The sequence below is a fragment of the Phymastichus coffea genome, unplaced genomic scaffold (assembly GCF_024137745.1).
Source record: "Phymastichus coffea isolate CEN01 unplaced genomic scaffold, Cenicafe_Pcof_1.1 PCOF00110, whole genome shotgun sequence".
NCBI classification, from domain to species: Eukaryota; Metazoa; Arthropoda; class Insecta; order Hymenoptera; family Eulophidae; genus Phymastichus; species Phymastichus coffea.
The window spans coordinates 605,167-624,636 of record NW_026706921.1 but is presented as its reverse complement, the minus strand read 5'-3'; the positions used below and the strand labels follow the sequence as shown (position 1 = coordinate 624,636).

At 38.7% G+C, this 19,470-nt stretch overlaps 5 protein-coding genes across 7 annotated transcripts; 1 reads left to right on the top strand and 4 right to left on the bottom strand.

Moving 5' to 3' along the window:
• Positions 1-146: 146 nt before the first annotated feature.
• Positions 147-2,175, bottom strand: LOC131670419 (golgin subfamily A member 4-like). The gene is made up of 7 exons (XM_058946012.1): positions 1,994-2,175; positions 1,517-1,788; positions 1,296-1,449; positions 979-1,228; positions 614-913; positions 397-540; positions 147-326 (listed from the first exon to the last, which is right to left on the bottom strand). Exons 1-7 carry the CDS (start codon positions 2,104-2,106, stop codon positions 147-149), a joined length of 1,413 nt encoding a protein of 470 aa, XP_058801995.1. The 5' UTR covers positions 2,107-2,175.
• A 136-nt stretch (positions 2,176-2,311) lies between these two features.
• Positions 2,312-7,844, bottom strand: LOC131670448 (protein sel-1 homolog 1-like). 3 transcript variants are annotated; one of them, XM_058946053.1, is made up of 7 exons: positions 7,744-7,844; positions 5,650-6,328; positions 5,342-5,589; positions 4,775-5,254; positions 4,470-4,698; positions 3,981-4,387; positions 2,312-3,898 (listed from the first exon to the last, which is right to left on the bottom strand). In XM_058946053.1, exons 2-7 carry the CDS (start codon positions 6,155-6,157, stop codon positions 3,452-3,454), a joined length of 2,319 nt encoding a protein of 772 aa, XP_058802036.1. In that variant the 5' UTR covers positions 6,158-6,328; positions 7,744-7,844; the 3' UTR covers positions 2,312-3,451. The 3 variants fall into 3 exon arrangements, with proteins under 3 accessions (XP_058802036.1, XP_058802035.1, XP_058802037.1); XM_058946052.1 differs by lacking the exon at positions 7,744-7,844 and adding an exon at positions 7,489-7,595; XM_058946054.1 differs by lacking the exon at positions 7,744-7,844 and adding an exon at positions 6,423-6,796.
• A 194-nt stretch (positions 7,845-8,038) lies between these two features.
• On the top strand, positions 8,039-14,859 carry LOC131670452 (ras-related protein Rab-8A). Its single transcript, XM_058946060.1, has 4 exons — positions 8,039-8,390; positions 11,526-11,586; positions 11,990-12,335; positions 13,489-14,859. Exons 1-4 carry the CDS (start codon positions 8,267-8,269, stop codon positions 13,585-13,587), a joined length of 630 nt encoding a protein of 209 aa, XP_058802043.1. The 5' UTR covers positions 8,039-8,266; the 3' UTR covers positions 13,588-14,859.
• Positions 14,860-15,081: 222 nt separating this feature from the next.
• On the bottom strand, positions 15,082-16,345 carry LOC131670451 (uncharacterized). Its single transcript, XM_058946059.1, has 3 exons — positions 16,103-16,345; positions 15,567-15,958; positions 15,082-15,475 (listed from the first exon to the last, which is right to left on the bottom strand). Exons 1-3 carry the CDS (start codon positions 16,184-16,186, stop codon positions 15,148-15,150), a joined length of 804 nt encoding a protein of 267 aa, XP_058802042.1. The 5' UTR covers positions 16,187-16,345; the 3' UTR covers positions 15,082-15,147.
• A 319-nt stretch (positions 16,346-16,664) lies between these two features.
• Positions 16,665-18,771, bottom strand: LOC131670450 (protein CLP1 homolog). Its single transcript, XM_058946058.1, has 4 exons — positions 18,514-18,771; positions 18,321-18,426; positions 17,160-18,217; positions 16,665-16,905 (listed from the first exon to the last, which is right to left on the bottom strand). The coding sequence occupies exons 2-4, from the start codon at positions 18,417-18,419 to the stop codon at positions 16,794-16,796; spliced, it is 1,269 nt and encodes a 422-aa protein (XP_058802041.1). The 5' UTR covers positions 18,420-18,426; positions 18,514-18,771; the 3' UTR covers positions 16,665-16,793.
• Between the last annotated feature and the right edge of the window lie 699 nt (positions 18,772-19,470).

Sequence of the window (19,470 nt, the reverse complement as noted above, 5' to 3'; positions counted from 1 at the left end):
TTCTTCTTTCTTTTTGAAAATTCAGTCCATTGTATGAATCAGCGCAATACACAACTATATTCACTAACTTTCTACTGCATACAATTATTTGAAAATCAAAAAATCCTCGCAAAAGAGTACAAATGGCTTATTACAATTCATCGTATTTAATCACACGAACAGTCCGGAATCGTTAGAGAATCTTGTAACGAGGCGGCTTTTTCATCTTTGGGATCTTCACTCAAGACATCGCTTTGATCGGTGTTTGATACATTTTCCTGCGAATACGTTGGTATCAATCCTAAATTCCCGAATTCGTACAAGTTTTCCACGGGCTCCGATTCGTACTGGAAATAGATTCCATAATAATGAAAACAAAAATGCTACAAATGCGCTTTTAAAAGATGAAAAACTTACTTCCGTCGTTTCTTCAATTGTCGAAACTTGATATGACGCCAGTATGTCAAGCAGCGAATGGAGCAATTTTTCTTTGATATCGAGGATGGAAGACGAACCAGCGTCCTCTTCTTCTTCGGCGTCCTTGAGAATTTCCGATTTGACCTTTTGCGCAAACCGAAATGACAAGGGCCAATTGGTTCAAGGGTTCGAAGGCTCATGCCATAGACTGTTTCACCTGAAGAGCTTCGACGACGACTCGTTCGACCTCGGCAAGAATGCCAGCGAGTCTGCCGAGTTGGCGGCATTGATCCCGGGCCTCTCTGCCGCTAGCGATCCTAGTGTCGCGAGTCACCTGCACGTTCTGCTCGAGGACGCGAGTTTTGTCGCGCGCCTCGGCGCGGCCGCGCTGCGCTTCCTCGAGGGCGCGCCGGCCGCGCGCCGCCACCCCCTCGGCGCGAAGCGCCCGGCCGATCGCTCGACTCATGCGATCGTGCTCCGAGGCCAAGTGCTCGATCGCTTGGCTTTGCTTCAGCACCTGCGCACGGACGCAACGACGCAAGTGAGCGTGTTTGGCAAGTCGCTCGCAGCGGCTGGACGAACCTTCTCGAGGGCCAGTTGCGCCTCGGTCTCGCTGAGAGACGCCTGCAGGCGTAGAGTGCGCTCGCGTTCCTTGTAGTCTTCGACCTGCGAGTCCAGCTGGCGACAGTGCCTCAACAGGCTGTTGAGTTCCCGATGCAGCGCGGCATTCTCGCGGACGGCGCGCTGCGTGGCGTCCGCCAGGCGCAGGCTCGTCGCCTCGCGGAAACGCTCCGACAGCTCGGTCAGCCTTTTCTCCAGCTCCCTTTGCATTCTGCGCGGAGCCAGGGCCAATTCATGCCGTACTCGCCACGCGAAGCTGCTCGCCGTGCAATACTCACTGCGCTTTGCCGATGATCAGCTTCTTTTCCGTCTCGTACAGCGTCTCTTTATGACGTGCTTCCTGCTCGGCCATCCGTTTCTCCTGGTCCTCGAACTTATTCATCAGATCGATGCGGGCCAAACGCCAATCTTCCAGAACGCTCAGCTTCCCCGCTAATTGGCAATGATGATCGGTTGACAATCGGACAAACTGTGCGTACGCTACTAAGCAAATAAATACCCGCGAGCTTGATCTCCGCGCTGAGATTTTTCTCCATGGTTTTGAACTCCTGCTCCAGCGTTTGCTCTCTCTTGTCAAAGGCTTGCTGCTCCTCCTTGCGCAGCTTTTCCAGTGCAGTCAACCTCTCTTGCAATTCCTGAGCTTCCTCGACCTTTTTCTGCAAAACTCGCTCCAAATGCGACGTCAAGTCAGCTTTGTTCTCCTCCAGCTGGGCGAGTTTCTCCTTCAAGCTTTCCGCCTCGACTTCTAGCTCCTCGTTGCGGGACCGCAGTCTGAGACAGGCAGAACGCGAAGAACAATCAAGATAGCCAAACATCTATAATCGCTCAATATTAAATTACGAGAAATAGTCGACTTTCTATACGACAGTGAAGCAATTTTTCGGTTTGTCACAGTCTTCAAAGATCAGCTTTTGCATATCTGCACGACTATCCAAATGCAACAATGACGCTCTACTTTACGAATTATTGCATATACCTTGCCAACTGTCGATTGTTCTCGAGAATCTGCTGTTCATAATTGACGGTCTCAAATTCATTTAAAGCTTTACTCTTGCGTGCCTTCTTCTCCTTCTTTCCTTTCTTCTTCATTTTTTCTTCTCTTTGGTTTCAAAATGAATGGCTTATTGCAAGGACACGTAAATTTTTTAAGGAAAGTGCTTGAAAAGATAATCCGAATCGTGATTGATGTTTATTCTCTTAAATTCTGTTGAAGTCAATACCTATCGTCGTCATGGGGACGAGCAATGCACGGATAACCTTAGGGTGAATTTTATACGAAGATACAAGCCACATCAACGTTTCACTTCAAATTTATTTTACATCACAGCAATAGTTCGCAACAAGTTAACAGCTATTATTGGCGTTTGTATGATTATTTAGTATTTTTTATTATTATATCGGTAAAAACCGAGAGAAGTTTAATATTTTAAAAACTATCGTAAATTCATGTAAACTAATAAGGTGACTAATGTACGATTACAGCTTATGATTTATAAAAATTATATTGGAAGTTCCTCCTCCTACCGAAAATACTTATCCCAGTACAAATTCATTGGACTTGACAAGCTGAGCATTTATTCTCGAAAGGCAGTTCAGAATCCAAATAATGCAGAACAATTGTTTACAAAAATGTTTGATGTTGTTTATACTTACTTCTGTACAGTTATTATATAAGCACTTTTACAACTCGTTTAAATAATCGAAAAGAATGTTGCAAAAGTGTCAAATTATAACTTAGATGAACATTTTCTTTCCTATTTGTCTTTTCTTTGATAAATATGAATAACTGATAAAAGTTCAATGTTCACGCTACTTATTGCTCCAAAATAAAATATTTGTCATTGACACAACGTATATAATAATACAAAGTAAAAATCTTTCATTCACTAGATATTTTTCACTGTTAATATTTACATCGATTAATTAAATTTATCGTTCTTCTATTACACATAAATCCAATCATAGTACATTATTAGAAGTCTGTACTGATATGCTATATAGTAAATGATTTATACATGCTGTATGTCTATTTACAAATTTAATCGATATAATTACGAACAAATTAAAAATTTAAGAAATATAGGTAGAGCTGAATAAACAAATTTAAGCATTATTGTGAAATAGTGATTCATCCATACACAACACCAAACAATATCATTAGCTCATTATTTCCATAACATGAGTAATTTTGATATAAATTTTTTTCGTTGAGTAAATGTTGAAGAAAAAGAAATTTTCTAACCGTATTGTATATGCGCGCCAAAACATTCAGTCCTAATTATACATATATCATTTGAAAATTTGAACTCAAAACAACATTCAATTCCTAGCTCACTTGAAAAACGAACGACTCGACTTTGAGCTTGGTCCCATATGGCTCTGTCGAGTTTGTGCATAAAGTGTTCAATAGTCTATAGACAACGCATCGCGTTACTCAATTAACCGGTTGCACAGGCGGAGCTCTTTGAGCTTGCTGCAACAGATGAGGCCTTCTGAAGTAGAAGACCAAACCTAGCATACCAGTGAAGATACCAATGAGATAGAGATCCCAGTTCTCTACCAACGACTCGTCCCACTTACTGAACTGTTCAAACACACTGAGTTCTTGTACGTAATCTAAACTAAACAGTAGAAACAGCTTGATGAGAGCCAAAGCTACGGGAATTCGTGCATCAGGACTCGTCTCAGCTGCCAAATCGTAACAACGTTTTGCCAGATGCTTATCTTTTGTCAAACCCAATCCGCGTTCATGCATGTAGCCTAGATTGAACATCGCTTGTGCATTGTGCTGCTGTTCTGAAGCCGAGCGATAGTGACTTGCCGCCACCTCGTAGTCAACCTTCGTGCCTCGACCATAGTAATGGGCGTCACCGAGTTTTACCTAAAATGTAAAAATATAATCAATTTACTTCAGAAACAGCGTTATTGTGATGAACTCATCTAGTTGATGGATGATCGAGTACCTGAGCGACCGAGTATCCTTGGGAAGCAGCGCGAGCCCATAGCGAAAGAGCTCTTACAAGTCCCTCTTCTTCAGTGAATACGCTTGTCTCAGTCCGGTCAATAATAAAAGCTGCGTTGCTTTGAGCGACTTCGTAGCCCATTTCAGCAAACAAATAGTATAACACAAAGGACTCATCGACCCTGCCTTCTCGATAATCCGAGTGAGCAATCATCAGTTGATCGCTCCATTTTCCTCGCTCGGCAACGTTTTTAAATAATTCAACAGCCGCTGGACAGCTGCGCATCATACCAGTGCCGCTGGCGTGCATCTGACCCAAATTGTAAAAGGCTAAAACGTGACCTGACTGACTGGCCAAGTTGAAGTATTTGTTGGCCAATTTATAATCACGTCGTACACCTGTACCACCTTAAAAGTATATTATAATTTCATTAATAAACTTAGACATACCGCTGGAAGTAAAAAATAAATAAGTTTTTTTAAAACTTACTGAAATACATATTTCCTAATTGTAATTGTCCATCAACCCATCCTTGCTCTGCTGCTTGACCAAAATAATGAAGTGCCTTTGCAGGGTCTTTATCAACTCCTTTACCATGTAAGTACATCAATCCTAATCCACTTTGTCCTACAGGATTTCCTAAATCAGCAGCTTTCTTGAAGTACTTGAAGGCAGTTTCATTATCTTGTTTGACTATATCACTACCTTCCAAGTATATCTAAAAACAATAATAAAAGCATTATAATTTATTTTTTAGTTCAAAGAGATTTTAAACTTTACTCGGAAATCCATACTTTTCCTAAGAAAGCCATTGCAACAGGATTTCCAGCATCAGCCGCATTTTGAAAATAATGTAAAGCTCTTTGATGATCAATAGGCACTCCTCTCCCACCTTGATAATGCAATTGCCCTAATCCAACTTGAGCTTGAATGTCACCTTTTTCGGCAAGTAATTGATAATATTCTATCAGATCTTGATCAAATATACCAGAACTGTAATTAGGATTTTCATATTCATCCAAAAGTCTGACACGTTGCACTGCTGGACCACCACTCAAAGATACTTCATCAGCAACTTTATTTGCAACCTTTCTATAAAAATCTAGAGCTTTCTCGCAAGAAGCTTGCACAGTTATTCCACTCCAATAACGATAGCCCATGATCATTTGAGCGCGATAATCTCCTCCAAGAGCTCCAAATGTATAATGCAAAAGAGCTTTTGCTTGTGAGGCATTCACTCCACCAAGACCAGTTGCATAAAAAAATCCCAAAGCCTATAGCAACATTTATATTTTCATTTCAAATTATCTGTAATTTAATAGTACTAATGAAAGTTTTGAGATTAAATATATATCACATACTGTATGAGCAGAAGGTAATCCAGTATCAGCCAATTCTTTGAAAGTCTGCAGAGCAGCTGGAATATCTTGACTAGAAGAACGTGATGAAGAGGAACTCACTTGTGTGCCAAGTAACTGAGCCCATGCCCACATAGAACGAGCTTCCTTATGACCTAAAGTTGCAGCTGCAGCAAGTAATTTGTAAGCTGCTGATTTATGAACTCGAGTTCCGTTTAAAAATCCTTTGGCTTGATTGAATAAATCTTCCGCTACAAAATGGAATAAACACATTATTGATACATTGAAACAATTAAAAAATAAATTATTACCTTCTTGTTCTTCAGGAGTTAATGGTTCTGGTTCTTTTTCAAGGAGTGACTCTATGGGTTTCTCTTCACTCCAATTTTCTAATTCTTCTTCCTCTTCAGAGAGGTTTTGCTCAGTAGAAGAGTGCAAACTCTCCACACCTTTTGATTGTAAATCTGAATTTTTTGTCCATGAAGTCAATGTTTCTTTACTGATTCCTTCATCACTGTCATCACTCTTACTTATTTGCTGTTTACCAGTTTTACCAGCAATGTAAGTATCCGCAGGAGGCAGCAATGATCTTATTGTATCACGAAGAGCAGTGATTTCTCTTAAATGCTCAATAATAGTTTCCCAATCTTCGGTCACAATCTCTTCTTCCGAATCCTCCTTGGATTTAGCCTGGGAAGTGACCTCTGATGTATCATCTTGCTTCTCCTCAATTTTTGTTATTGTATCTGTTGTCTCTTTTTCAGCTTGCACTGTCCATGCAAGGAGCAAAATAGCGGCAATAGCACAAGCTACCTTCATTTTCTCTTTTCCCTGCGTACTTTTTAACGTTTAGTTATCTTCCACATAGTCGGCAACTCGTTAAATCCCCAAACGTGAACACATACGTGGACATTCTAGCAGACTGCCATTCCTATCGTTAATTACGTCAATATGACACGTCAGTGTTCATTATTTTCAAACCATGCCCTGCTGAAATAGAGCAATATGGAAATTAACCAAATATTCTTCAAAATAATGAGCATGCGGGAGCTGATGCTAGATGTTTCTTGAAAAAATTCGATACCGCGGCTCCGCGTTAAAAATACAACGTAAGCTGATATCGTGGAATCAGGTACTAGTCATCGTTAGTATAAAATGATAACTCCAGTACGTATATATGCAGCTTATATGCCTAGTTGCATTTGTAATGATGGCACGACTTTATTTTTTGTAGAAGTACTTGTTCGGAATACGAAGCACATAAAATAACCTTGAACAGAATAATTTCGATGAATGGTTTGAAGCTATGATGTACTCCAAATTTCGATTTCTCGAATATTCAATAAGTATATTTTACGCTGTACTATGTGCGTGATAACACGGATGTCTGTATTCGCGTGTATATGTATGTTTCTGCCCGGACATTAATTCACAACCCGCGAAGTTCAAAATCCGAATCACTTTTGATGATTGAGTATCGATGTCATCAATCGAGGTTAAGTCAAGGGCCTATTTTAGCAAATTGCAAATTATGCCTCCGCAATTTGCCAAAAAAAACTCATTTTATGCTATCGATGCTCAATCGTCGAAAAGAATTCAAATTTTGAACTTTACAGAACGAGATTTATGATGATCTGAGACTTTTAGAAATACTATGTTTGTAACAATGAACCTTTAACAAATTCAAAAACTATTCTTACATGTTAAAGTATTTAATAGAGTGTAGATAATTTTAACAATTTTTTTGTATTTACTCGATAAGTTGAAGTGATTTAATATGTTGAAAGACTTTTTTGTTAGATATTTTAATGGATAACTAGTGCAAATGTTTGTGATACATATAAATATGAGATTATTTTGTAAATTATATGTATTATCTATATTTCTATGTAATCGCACGCAAATACTATATTTGCATCTCGCGTACGTGTCATAAAGAAAGAGCGTTGTTTGTTACGACGGAGTAGCGCTACGCCAATAGCGATAACAAACAATGAACAGTCTACCTATTTTTGTTAATTTACTAAAATTGATAAGAAATTCTATTTATTCATATCCTCAACTTCAATAAACATTTTTTTAAATATGTGAATACTATTTCAATTCCAGTATTCTAATAAAAAAAAACTATGTTATTAAAAAATATTTACTTGTTATCCAGCGGAGAAAAATCACAGTTACCACCGCGACGGCGCTGCAACGAGCATCGTACAGTCGGCGAACGGGTGCTGTACCGTGCAGCTGTACCTACTTATAAGTAGGTAGTTCTCTTGCAACGTTAAAAAATAAAAACTAAAGTTTCCGATATACATACACGTATTACGAGAGAACGAGAAAGTGTGTACGTGATCCGTAGCAAAACTTATTTTAAATGAGAGATGTCATAAATGAACATCGAAACTAACCTCCGAATACTTGTTTTGTATAAGTCTCAGGTCGTCCGCATTTGTCGACATTGAACGCGAAAAATCATCGTCGTCGTCGGCGCGACTGAAGTCGGTTAAGAAGAGCCGTTCTCAAGGTAGGCCAGTCGTCATCCACAAGTGTGTGCGGGACGCGCGCGCGCTCGCTCCGAGTGAGAGAGAAAGAGGGAGATAGACAACGACGGATATACATAGTGTGGCGCTGGCACAAAAGCGTACGAAGGTAAGAAAGAGACAGAGGCATGCAGAAGCAGTACGGACGAACGAACGGACGGGTGAACGAGTAAGCGAACGAACGGACACAGTCATCGCACTCGACGCCGCCGCGGCAACAGCTGGCCGTGTCAGTGCTCAGGCAGTCGACTCCGTCAGACCTTGTGCATATCAGTGGTTAATAGCGAATCGACATCGAGATACGACTGCAACTCGCGTCGTTGTCTAACTCCGTAGTGCCAGTGTCGGTGGTGCGTGTGAGTGTCAGCTTACCTCTGCTCATCTTCTCGCTATGGCCAAGACCTACGACTATCTGTTCAAGCTGCTGCTCATCGGCGATTCGGGCGTCGGCAAAACCTGCGTACTGTTTCGCTTCTCCGAGGATGCCTTCAACACCACCTTCATATCCACTATCGGTGTGTATCATGTCAAACTGTACAAAGAAGAGAATGCGAAAAAAACCCATCTCTTGTTCTCTCTCTCTCTCTCTCTCTCTCTCTCTCTCTCTCTCTCTCTCTCTCTCTCTCTCTCCTCTCTCTCTCTCTCTCTCTCCTCTCTCATCTCTCTCTCTCTCTCTCACTCTCTCTCTCTCCTCTCTCTCTCTCTCTCTCTCTCTCTCTTCTCACTCTCTCTCTCTCTCTCATTTTCGAACAATTGGTTGCCTGCCTTGCCTTGCTCTCTCTTTCTCTTTCTCTCGCGAATGCTAGGTTAGGCCGTACAGTGTCTCTCCGTTATGCGCCGTCGTCGTCTGGTCGCGCGCTTATGTTTACGCCTCGAAATTCCTTCTTAGTCCTATGGATCAAGGTTAACCACTAAGTTCTCCCGGATCAAGTTGTTGTTATGTAAACAATTGGCCAAACGCTATAATTAGACAGATAGTTTGCTTTTCTAGTTTGTCTTTTCGCCTCTTGGCACGCGCTTGCATTGCATAGCGCTTCAATTGAAAAGCCATTTGTGAAGAGAAAACTCAGTGGCCAGACAGAATATTATTTTCACGAATTGCGCAACGCCGCGTCGCACGCGCAGCATCCTTAAATATTTCGATCCGTGCGCTCGTGACAGTGCGAGAGAGAGAGAGAGAGAGATCGTTAATGAGCGAACAAAAAGAGCCTTGCGTCGCGCGACGGAAGAACAAGAAAAAAATAAGAAAAATAACCGCTGTCATTGATGATGACTAATGTGACTGCCGAGAGAGCAGGCAATTCACTCTTTCGCCGAGCCTTCAATCATCGTAAGCTCGACTAGCGCGCTTTTCCGTCGATCGCATTTGCTGCTCGCTAACGAACCTCCAGTTGCCGTCCAGCGCGTTCGTTTCAATATCGTCGCGGATAAGAAACAAGAAAAGGTCACACCGGCAGCGCGAACGGCTCTCGCGCGAGCCGTGGCGTAGTACAGATGATGATTCTGAGTCACTTTCGAGCGATTCGCACACGCAGCTGGTCGTCGAAGAGACGTCGATAGCCTTCCCGGCGCTGTATCGTTTTTCGTGCCAAGGATGTGCAGCTGACAAAAAAGATGAATTATTCGCGATAATGGGAAATGTTCTCTGACGAATGTGCCACGCGTCTCCGTACGAAAAATTCCTCTAAGGTCGCTGGATCTTGTCCTTTCTTTACAGTTGCTTCGCCGAGGCGTTGGTTCAGAAAGAGAAAGATCGTCGCGATATTTTGCTCGTCTTCGCCATAAAAAAAAAAAAAGCAACAGCGAAGAAGTGGCAGTCGAAGCAGTGGTACAAAAAGCACCTCGTCACGCGTGCGACGACGCATTAATTAAGGAACATTTGAATAATGACGTCGGCCACACGCGCCACCGCCGCTACTGCTGCCGATTAATCGCCAAGTAAAATGCATTCTGCTCGTCTCTCTTCCACTCTCTTCGCGATGTGCCTTATTCTTTTATCGCGAGAATCTGTTACATAGTCGTGTCGGCTGATAGCAAAGGGCTTACGATAATGTCATACCGATTCACGTACGCCACGATCGCTATATAATTTTGTCTCGTGATTAAACAAACTTGAACTCAGCCGCGTCGAAAATATAATGCTCCAGTTGTACGTCTCGTTCAGTAGGTCAACGACGTCTTATCGCGTCAATTGAGCATTTTAATTCGAGCTGTTGATTTTGTGAAAAAAACCCCTCGTTTCAGCGTTCGCGATGCATTCGTCGTGAAAATTCTTCGGCGTTCGCTGCCCAATGTGCGCGCTTTCTTCGATGGGATCCTTCATCGAACGTTTAATAGCGTTTTGAGGGAGTTTTTTTTTCCTTTTTTACCAATTAAAATTATTATTTCTTTCTTTCGAATATCACTCGCAGTGCATACATCTTTTTTTATAATCAATTTTCACGTTACCGTTATAACTATGTAAACATATCCTATTCCCGTATCTTCTTCGCTTATCAGCGCATTTTTATCGCACGGTCACTCGACTTTTCTTTGATATGTTTATAGCGTCGACACAGTAGAGAGCGTGAAATATCAAAGTGCGTCTGATTTGTTCATTCTGAAAATCATCTCGCTCTGAAAGCGCTCGCTTCACCGCCTTATTCGCAATTAGCGCCCAAGTGCTTATGATAATGGATGCGCGCACGGCGACACTCCACTCGGACACGCGGGCAGAGGAGAGCGGACTTTATCCGTGTGTCATTAGTCCACTTTGCAACAGCCTCGATTGTTGTCAGCTGCGCGATAAGCCAATTCGCAACCATCGATTCATCCTGCGTGCCTGCGATTGTTTTCACTGAAAAATTGATGACGGACTTTGAAGTCGTAAGGAAGCAGATGGGGATGTCCTAAAATTAGACTTATGACCCAAGCAGTCGATAGGAATTAATGTCTAGCGAACAATGTTCCGCTCCAAAATCCGATGACTGTGCTATAAACCTCGTTAATTGGAAAAATGACGTGTGGCAATTTCAAACGCCAGCCGAATCATGCAAAAGTGATTCAAGCATCTATTTTGATAAAATAGCGAACTTTATGTGCGAATATTATCTACAACTTTCACGTCCGCGCGTGCTGAACGCAAAGTCTATGTCAGTCAAGTCGCAGAGAGAGAGAGAGAGAGAGAGAGAGAGAGAGAGAGAGAGAGAGAGAGAGAGAGAGAGAGAGAGAAACTCTAATGCTAGGGCGTTCTCGCTCCTAAAGGGAACAAGAAGCACCGAAATCGTCGATCGTGTCCGTCTAACCCGTGTAGTTTCCGAGTTGAGAGGAAAAACGGATGAGAGAGAGAGAGAGAGAGCGCAGTCGGAGGAAAGGCGATAAAACAGAGCAAAGCATTGTGGGGTAGAAGTGATCTCTCAAATGGTAATCGGGCGCTCCTCTTCTCCCCGTGAGTCACGCCAACCGACCACTCTCTGCCGCTCTGCTCGCGTCGCGGCCACATTCCACTTCAAACGAAGCAAAGTCCAGACCGCACAGTCGCCGCCGAGACAAGGAGAGACCCACGCGTCAATTAGCCAGCGTCTCTCGTCCCTCACCTTTGGCCTCATCATCCCCAGACTCCCGTTTCATTCGCCTCTTGTCTAATGCCGTTTCTTGCTTCTTTTTTACAGGAATCGACTTCAAAATTCGCACAATAGAGCTCGACGGCAAGAAGATCAAACTACAGATATGGTGAGCATCGTACATGGATTTGCATCGCTGACCTTGACTAGTTGTTCCAACTTTTTACTTTCGCTTTTGGCATTCTGCACTTCGGTATTCAAGGGCCGCACTGCCTCGGGAAATTAGACGTGATATCGTCGCACCTTTCTCACGTTTTATAATTTTGGGGCATTTTGTTATGATATAACATAACAACATGACTTAACGTTTGACAACGATAATAAGCGTTGTTCCTTGAAATTGTGAATCACTAATGATAACAAAGTGAGCCATGTTAGATTTTTTTATTTGACTCAGTGGCATTTTTGCACGTAATTATTCTCGTCACTATTTGCCAAAAGCCGCAGCAAAGGTTTTCAAGTTAGGAATTCGCTAGCCTAACGCATTGAAATAATAACGTTTTGAATTACAGGGACACGGCGGGTCAGGAAAGGTTTCGCACAATAACGACGGCCTACTACAGAGGCGCGATGGGCATAATGCTGGTGTATGACGTGACGAACGAGAAGAGCTTCGAAAACATCAAGAATTGGATAAGGAACATCGAGGAGAACGCCTCGGCGGATGTTGAGAAGATGCTGCTGGGCAACAAGTGCGAGCTGACGAACAAGCGGCAGGTGTCGAAAGAACGAGGCGAGGCGCTAGCCGTCGAGTATGGCATCAAGTTCATGGAGACGTCGGCCAAGTCGAGCATCAACGTCGAGGAGGCCTTCTTCACACTTGCCAGGGACATCAAAGCCAAAATGGAAAAGAGACTGGTGAGCGTCGTCAATTGGCTGTCGACTAATCCAATCACACACGCATATAATCTTCATTACAACAAAATTTAGATGGACATCGCGCTCATGTCACGAATTAACTATAATGTTTCTCTGTTTCCCATGCCTCTTTCCCTATACGTCTGGTGCGGGTCTATTACGGCAGAAGGTAACTCTATATCCCGTCGTTCTCTTTTTCTCGTGCTGCATCCGTAATGTGACGCGCGCACGCGTGTGTGTGTCTGTGTTTTGAGCTATTATTGTACTTGCACAATTATTGTGAAAGATGGCACCTGACAATCTTGACAGTATTTTTAGCTCCCCCCGTCCCTCTCACTCTTTCTCGTTGTCGATGATCAAGTTCATTGCCGATTTTCGCCACTCGTTCTGTACACTCGACTTTGCCTTTCTCTTTTTCTTTCATCGTACACTTTGTTTAGTATAATGGCTTCACTCGCTGCTTGTTTTCTACTAACAAATGTTCATTTTCATTTTTGCCTCCTTTCATTATCATCAGCGCTATTACGTAAATTACCAAATGATTATGTTGAACATCCAACAGTGACGTTCTACGTGCTGTTGATACTTTCGTAAGGGGCTCTGTACGTAAGAGATCACCGGGCGACGAACGTGTACGGAGGTTGAAATATAAATTAATTGTTTGACATTGACTTATATAAACAACATCTTGTAAATAACGTTTTAGAGACAGGCACAAACCTGTGACAAGCTAATGGCAAACAATCAAATTATCTGTATACGTCGATGCAAGTCCGCTGTCTCTTATGTAGAAAGTGCCTAAGTGTTTACTAAATTTGTCATACTGCATGAGATATTCTTTTAAAACGTATTTAACTATGACACGTAAATTTTCCACTACTCATTAGAATGTTTTATGTAATATAATTTTTAATATTACGTGGTTTCCACATTGAAATGTTATTTAATTTTCGTATCTTATATGCATTGTGTTTTTCATTCAAAAATATTTATTTACGCTTCTTTGCTCGTTCATTTATTTGACAAGTTTTTTTTTATTTTATGAAGTTTGAGTATAGAATTATTTCTATCGATTGTGTTTTGCAAGAATGGTTTTATTTACAAACTAAATTGAAACACTCTTCCTAATCTTGTTATTATCATTTTATTTTAGGAGGCATCGAATCCACCGAAAAGCGGTGGTCACCAGTTAAAGGCTATAGAACCTCAAAGGAAACCTCCAAGTCTATTTTCACGCTGTTCTGTACTCTGACCCCTCAAACACCTGCAGCACGATACTAAGGCCCACTCGTCAACATTTGTCGTTTACTTACGTTCTCTGTGTCGAACGAAATTTCTGTTCAAAGAGCAGAATCCTAATGGGCGTCTGCCCTCCAAGGAGTCTTGTGATTTAACTCCTTGACGATGAATGTATTTTGTCAATTGGGTGGTGTTTTTATAAATTATACAAATAACCGACACACTCTCCTAACAGAAACCTTTACGGAGAGAGGGGGGGAGGGGGAACTGTACTGACTTCATAGGCTGAAATCATAGTGACCTTTTATTAGAATTTAATATAAAAAACAAGTCAAGTAAAGATTTTTTTTAATTTAGATACTATCAAAACTCACAGAAATATCAAAATATTAAGTACTTGGCAACGTAATTGACGAATCACTCAACTCGTTTGAAAATAAGGCTTTAGAGATACGAACAAACAATTTTAATATTACTAATTCTTTATACAAAACTATTGTAGAACTGTGCAAGTCAGGTTGCAGTTATTAGTGAATAAAAGAAACTCAAGGATGTGATGCAGCTTATAAAAGATAATCATTTTTTATTGTGTTGCATCAAGATACATTTTTCAAACATGGAGCTTTGTTTTTTTTCTGGTCGATGCGTGCACGAATTATTTGAATTCGGTGAAAATGTTTCTTCCCTGATTTCCTCGTGTATTAACGAGGTATACGATTATTAACTATAACTAAAATAAAGAACTGCTAGCAATAATAAATGCAATGCCTTCAAGAAACAGAAAAAGTGTCTCGCTTATACCTCGTTAATGTACTGAAATCTTAGAGTGGGTTGTAAACAATAACTAATTAAGGCCAGACACGACCATAATCATTTTTTTTACATTGTTGTTGATTAATAGCTTTTTCACGAATTTAACATAATAAAAGTAAACAGTGGAGATGAAATAATTTTAGCACATTTTAGTATGAAATGATATAAAATTACATACAGAAGATGATGCAAATCGTCATTGGATTACTCATGTGATGGATAACGGACAAATAACATTGTGCGTTAATAACTTTGTTTTTTAAGAAAAGATGAATTTTACTAGTTTTGCAAAATCTGATATAACAAGATGAGAAGATTTGTGTTGCACGAAAGAATTTAGGTTTACAAGTGTAAGTCGATTTATGTATGTACAAAGGACCTATAATGAAAAATTTATAGCATCTGCTTGTTGTTGTCACGGCTCGCGCATCTTTATCTACTTTGCATTTTTATCATTCAATTTGTTCCAATTTGGATACAAACTATTATTATAATACATTTTATATTAATCCTACACTTAATGTTTCACTGGTATATGTTTATTAAAAATGTACCTGTCCAATCCTTATTACAAAAAATTATTTGGCTGCCACTGTTCACTAAAAAAATTATATTTTTTCATCTAGTCTTCTTATTTCCTGGTTAATTTCTTTATCTTTTTCTAAGTCGCGATTAAGTTCTTCCAAAGCATGCTGAAAAAGAAAACAAAATTTACAATGATAGTTGAACTCTGTTTTTTTTTTAATTTTAATTATGAACGTTATTGATATTTATAAGTTATACGCAGTCTTCGGGATAAACTTAAATTATCAAATATGTTTAAAAATACGCAGATATTAATTTCAGTCAGTACCTTCACGTCAATTCTACTCTTCTTGTGGTAAGGAATATTTTGAATTTGAGGCGCTAAACTATTGTTGTAAGCATTTACAGCCAATTGTTCTCGCAAATTATGTATTTCTTGGTTCTTTTTCGTGTAAATAGCATGTGTACATAATCCCACTGTTTGTAATCTCTTATTTAATGTAGATGCAGATTCAACTGATTTATACAAAAGTTGATGTTCTTTTTCTAATATAGCAACATTACTGCAAATAAATCGAAACGTTAAAAACAATCCGTTTTAAACAAAAAAAAAATTAAATAAATAAAAGTCTCAATGTTTATAAAACGTATTACCTTCTGAAAGAATTATTAACTTGGGAAAAACGTCCTTTCATTTCTGCCAATGAGGCTTCTAGCGATGCTCTAGATGATTCATTGATAGCAACTGTTTCTGATAATTTCTGTAAATTTAATTTTAACTGCATATTTTCTAATTTAGCATTATGAGCTTGGTCGAGTAAACATTCTCTTTCTTTCATAGCAGCATTACAATTAATTTGTAACTGTATCCTTTCATTTATTTGTTCATTTTTTTCTTTTTCCATCAACATTATAACTTGATTTGTAGCTGATAATTGCATTTTTAAATCAATAATTGTTCTCTTATTCTCTTCAAGAACCATATCTTTTTTAAGCAGCTCTTCTTGAACTTTTATAATTTCTTGCTGAGCTTCTTTCAATGCTCTCTAAACAAAAAGATATTTGATATAGTTATTTCAACAACAATAGCAATTTTATCAATAATTTATTTGATAAAAACGATACTAATAGCGAACTATTATTGGGAGAATCGAAAAATCTAATTTCAAAAAAAATCAAATGACACTTACAGTTTTCCATTCGAGTTCGTTCAATTTTTCTCGTACTTGAAGCTCCAAATTAAAGAAAATATCAGTATCTTGAATATCTGTCATTTTCTTTATTAAACGTGAAATGAGTGCTACTCTTCTATGGTAATTTAAAGTTCGTTCGGAAATTTACCGTTGAAACCAATCGCCGAGAGCACAAACATTTAATGGTAAGTTCGATTTTTTAAGAATCAAATATATTTTTGCTTAGTTTGATTTATATGAAATCAAGTAAAATACATTTTTTCATTTATTTATTACAAAATAAATATTTTATAAAAAAATTTAATTCAGATTTTTTAAATACTTATTCATGTTGCCTTTCTCTGTCCATTTACAAGCTATGCTGAACTGGCTTGAACATTATTTAAATCTAACTTTTTGTGTGCTTACATAACTATTAATTTAATGAGATATCTTTCATTTAGGTTTTATAAGAAAGGATTAATACAAATGAATTTATAAAATCGATAATTTATAAAAATTTAATTTTAATACCTAAAGCCATTCAATTTTATATGAAAAATAAATTGAATGTAAGGTATTAGGTAATAATATATCAACACATAGTTTTATATTTACATTCACATTATTACAATTTAAATATGTATCTTTCAATCACATTTACAAATGGTATTTCAATTAAAACTGTAGTATTTGACTGCCTGTTTCATCAATGTGTATCCATAAACTGAACTTCGCTTAAAAGTAAGATGTGATTTGGCAGTGGCCTGGGTTGTGGACTCAATATTGTGAATGTTTGACGTTCGACATCGACATTTGTTCTGTGATTAAAAAAAATTGTAGGTTATTATGATATACATTATTTTTCAAATGTCTTTTTTATTTTTATTTTATTGAAAAATTTCATCAAAAAGAAATAATTCTTTATCATTCAGTGAAAGATGTACTGTTATGATGTAGTATTTCACTAAGACACATATTTACATTTTACTTTACATTACTCAGCAAAAATGTACTACATAATATTCATCAAATATTTTATCAAAAACATTTTTATAACAAAAATTATACTTACACACAGACAAATCCAGCAACATTTGTCTGTACAACATCATCTTCTGGTGAATCAGCAAATGACACAGACAAAATATGATGAAGTAGACATGGTCCAGGAGTAACTGCAACTAATTTCTTCAAATTATCTTCTGCCTTCATACCCAGAGGCATGCATGATGATGGTAATATTGGTGCTCCAATTTTAAAAAGTTTAGCTTCACTCCATTTTATTTCAAAACTATGAGGATAGAGAGGTGTTCTAGAACCATAAAAGTACTCCCTAACAGATTGATCACGAGCTTCAATTCTTTGAGTTGCACTTCTCTCTACCACACCTCCACTTTTTGGTAAGAATACAACTTTGACGAATTCTGGCATGTCCCTAACTAATTCATTATACAACCGTTCTTGATCCAAAACTAAAATAGTATCAACTTCAAATGCTTGAGCTGCATGGGTTAACATTTTGTATCCACCACCTTTGATCCAGCCACATGTATTGATAACAATACCTGAAACTTTAGCTTTTTTATTTGCTTGTAATCTGTCTGAGCAAACTTCAGCTAATCTTGTTACAAGAACGTTGTAGAGAACGGCATTTGTAGTTGGTGTTTTGTAACCAAAATGGAAAACTAAAGGTGCTTGTTGGCTAAATCCATCAACAACATTTGATGGTCTTTCAACAAGTAGTGCTCCAACAGTTCCAGGTAGTGCAATATGCCCTTGCCCTACATCCAAGTCAACATAAATTGGTCTTCTACCCATTCTTACTGCATAATTTAATAATAGTCTGCACAAGGTTGATTTTCCAACATCACATGGTCCTACAACCATTACAATTGGGCCTCTTGAATCTTCTTTTTCTGCCACTTCTCTCATTCTTTCCATGGCTGCATGGCAATTCAAATATAAGCTCATTGGAGTTTCTCTGGCTGTATAACTACTTTCTGTTTTTCCCACTAATTCCACTACACAACCTTGCCAGGTAAATACAGCTACCTTAGCACCACATGTAAATTCATACTTTTTTCCTTTGACCAGTTCAGTTCCAAAAACTTCGGCTAAACCACTTTTCAACTAAAAATAAATAAAGTTGGTTAATTTTACAATATCTCGTATATGTTGTGCTGCCATTTATTTCTAACCTACAACTTTGTACAAACATACGTCAAGTACATACCTCCAAGGTAACTTTTTCATTTTTCCCTTCTATTTCAAATCGTAGTTCAGAGTCGGGATCCAATTTAACCTCTTGAACTGGAGCCTTTTCTTCAGTCATTGTTATTCTTTAAAACAAAGTAGTCAACTTATTAAAATAACCAATGATTGACAATAGACGAACGAACGTGTAATTTATAAAAAGATATCTTTACCGGTATTTTAAACAATGAATTTATTTATTCATATAAACCAACTCCATGCATAACATTTATTTAAATTTTCGTAAATTGCTGATTACACCACTTTATTGTGCGATATACGGTATAAAATTGAAGACTTCTCTGTTGTCATACCGCTAGCAGCATACAGAAAGTATATATATAGTTTTCATATACTCTGAAGCTTACCTATCTTCAGCAATATTAGTTAGTACTAACCATGGAGACGTATACAGTCTCCATGGTGCTAACACATCTGGCCATCACATCCATAAATAGCTTGTGCGCGTGCGCTTAGTGCGCCTACAGAGGAAATAGCTTTAAAACTTGAGAATATATGATAGATGCTAAAAACTGCTAAATAGTAGGTTTTGATACTAGTGCGAGTAAGTAATTTTAGTTTGATATAAACTTCTACACTCGAACAAAACGAAACGAGGATGAAGAAGCCACACGAAGCTCAAATCGAATCGTGAAGACGAATTTATAGCGCTGTCAACTGGTCTTATCTAACTGAGGTGCATGGTTCCGGTCTGCGTAGACTCTATAATACAACTACGCATTGTGCAGTTGCTACGGCACAACTGGATCCGCTGTTTTCAAATTTAATATCGAACAAGTTCTCTTAAAATTTGAGCTTTTACATTACAATAACAATGCGTAGTAAGACACATAACTTATCTCAATATAAAGACGATTACGAATCCTACGCGAAGATAGCAGGCGGAGCTCCGACAACGCACAACTGTATATTTATATATGCAGTATAATAGCGATTCCAAACTTTTTCCAATATTTTTTTTCTCACTTTTACGGGTTTAATATGGATCATATTTGATTTAGTCAAATTGGAATTCAACATTACCGCCTATCGCATCTAAGACGATATAGAACCTTTGCGGTAAGAACAAAAAATTAAATATCGCTGTATACAAATATGATCATTACTCT

Bases quoted from the DNA above. Each gene is read 5' to 3' on its own strand.
- LOC131670448 (XM_058946053.1), bottom strand. From the start codon at position 6,157: ATGAAGGTAGCTTGTGCTATTGCCGCTATTTTGCTCCTTGCATGGACA. The intron at 4,699-4,774 runs GTATGGATTTCC...TATTGTTTTTAG, and splicing joins CAATGGCTTTCTTAGGAAAA to ATATACTTGGAAGGTAGTGA. The intron at 3,899-3,980 runs GTACTCGATCAT...TTTACATTTTAG, and splicing joins AAGGATACTCGGTCGCTCAG to GTAAAACTCGGTGACGCCCA.
- LOC131670419 (XM_058946012.1), bottom strand. From the start codon at position 2,106: ATGAAGAAGAAAGGAAAGAAGGAGAAGAAGGCACGCAAGAGTAAAGCT. The intron at 541-613 runs GTGAAACAGTCT...TTTGCGCAAAAG, and splicing joins TCGTCGTCGAAGCTCTTCAG to GTCAAATCGGAAATTCTCAA. The intron at 327-396 runs GTAAGTTTTTCA...ATCTATTTCCAG, and splicing joins CAATTGAAGAAACGACGGAA to TACGAATCGGAGCCCGTGGA.
- LOC131670452 (XM_058946060.1), top strand. From the start codon at position 8,267: ATGGCCAAGACCTACGACTATCTGTTCAAGCTGCTGCTCATCGGCGAT. The intron at 8,391-11,525 runs GTGTGTATCATG...TCTTTTTTACAG, and splicing joins CACCTTCATATCCACTATCG to GAATCGACTTCAAAATTCGC. The intron at 11,587-11,989 runs GTGAGCATCGTA...TTTGAATTACAG, and splicing joins AAGATCAAACTACAGATATG to GGACACGGCGGGTCAGGAAA.
- LOC131670451 (XM_058946059.1), bottom strand. From the start codon at position 16,186: ATGACAGATATTCAAGATACTGATATTTTCTTTAATTTGGAGCTTCAA. The intron at 15,959-16,102 runs GTAAGTGTCATT...CTTTTTGTTTAG, and splicing joins ACGAACTCGAATGGAAAACT to AGAGCATTGAAAGAAGCTCA. The intron at 15,476-15,566 runs GTAATACGTTTT...ATTTATTTGCAG, and splicing joins GTTAATAATTCTTTCAGAAG to TAATGTTGCTATATTAGAAA.
- LOC131670450 (XM_058946058.1), bottom strand. From the start codon at position 18,419: ATGACTGAAGAAAAGGCTCCAGTTCAAGAGGTTAAATTGGATCCCGAC. The intron at 18,218-18,320 runs GTATGTACTTGA...ATTTATTTTTAG, and splicing joins ATGAAAAAGTTACCTTGGAG to TTGAAAAGTGGTTTAGCCGA. The intron at 16,906-17,159 runs GTAAGTATAATT...TTTTAATCACAG, and splicing joins GTTGCTGGATTTGTCTGTGT to AACAAATGTCGATGTCGAAC.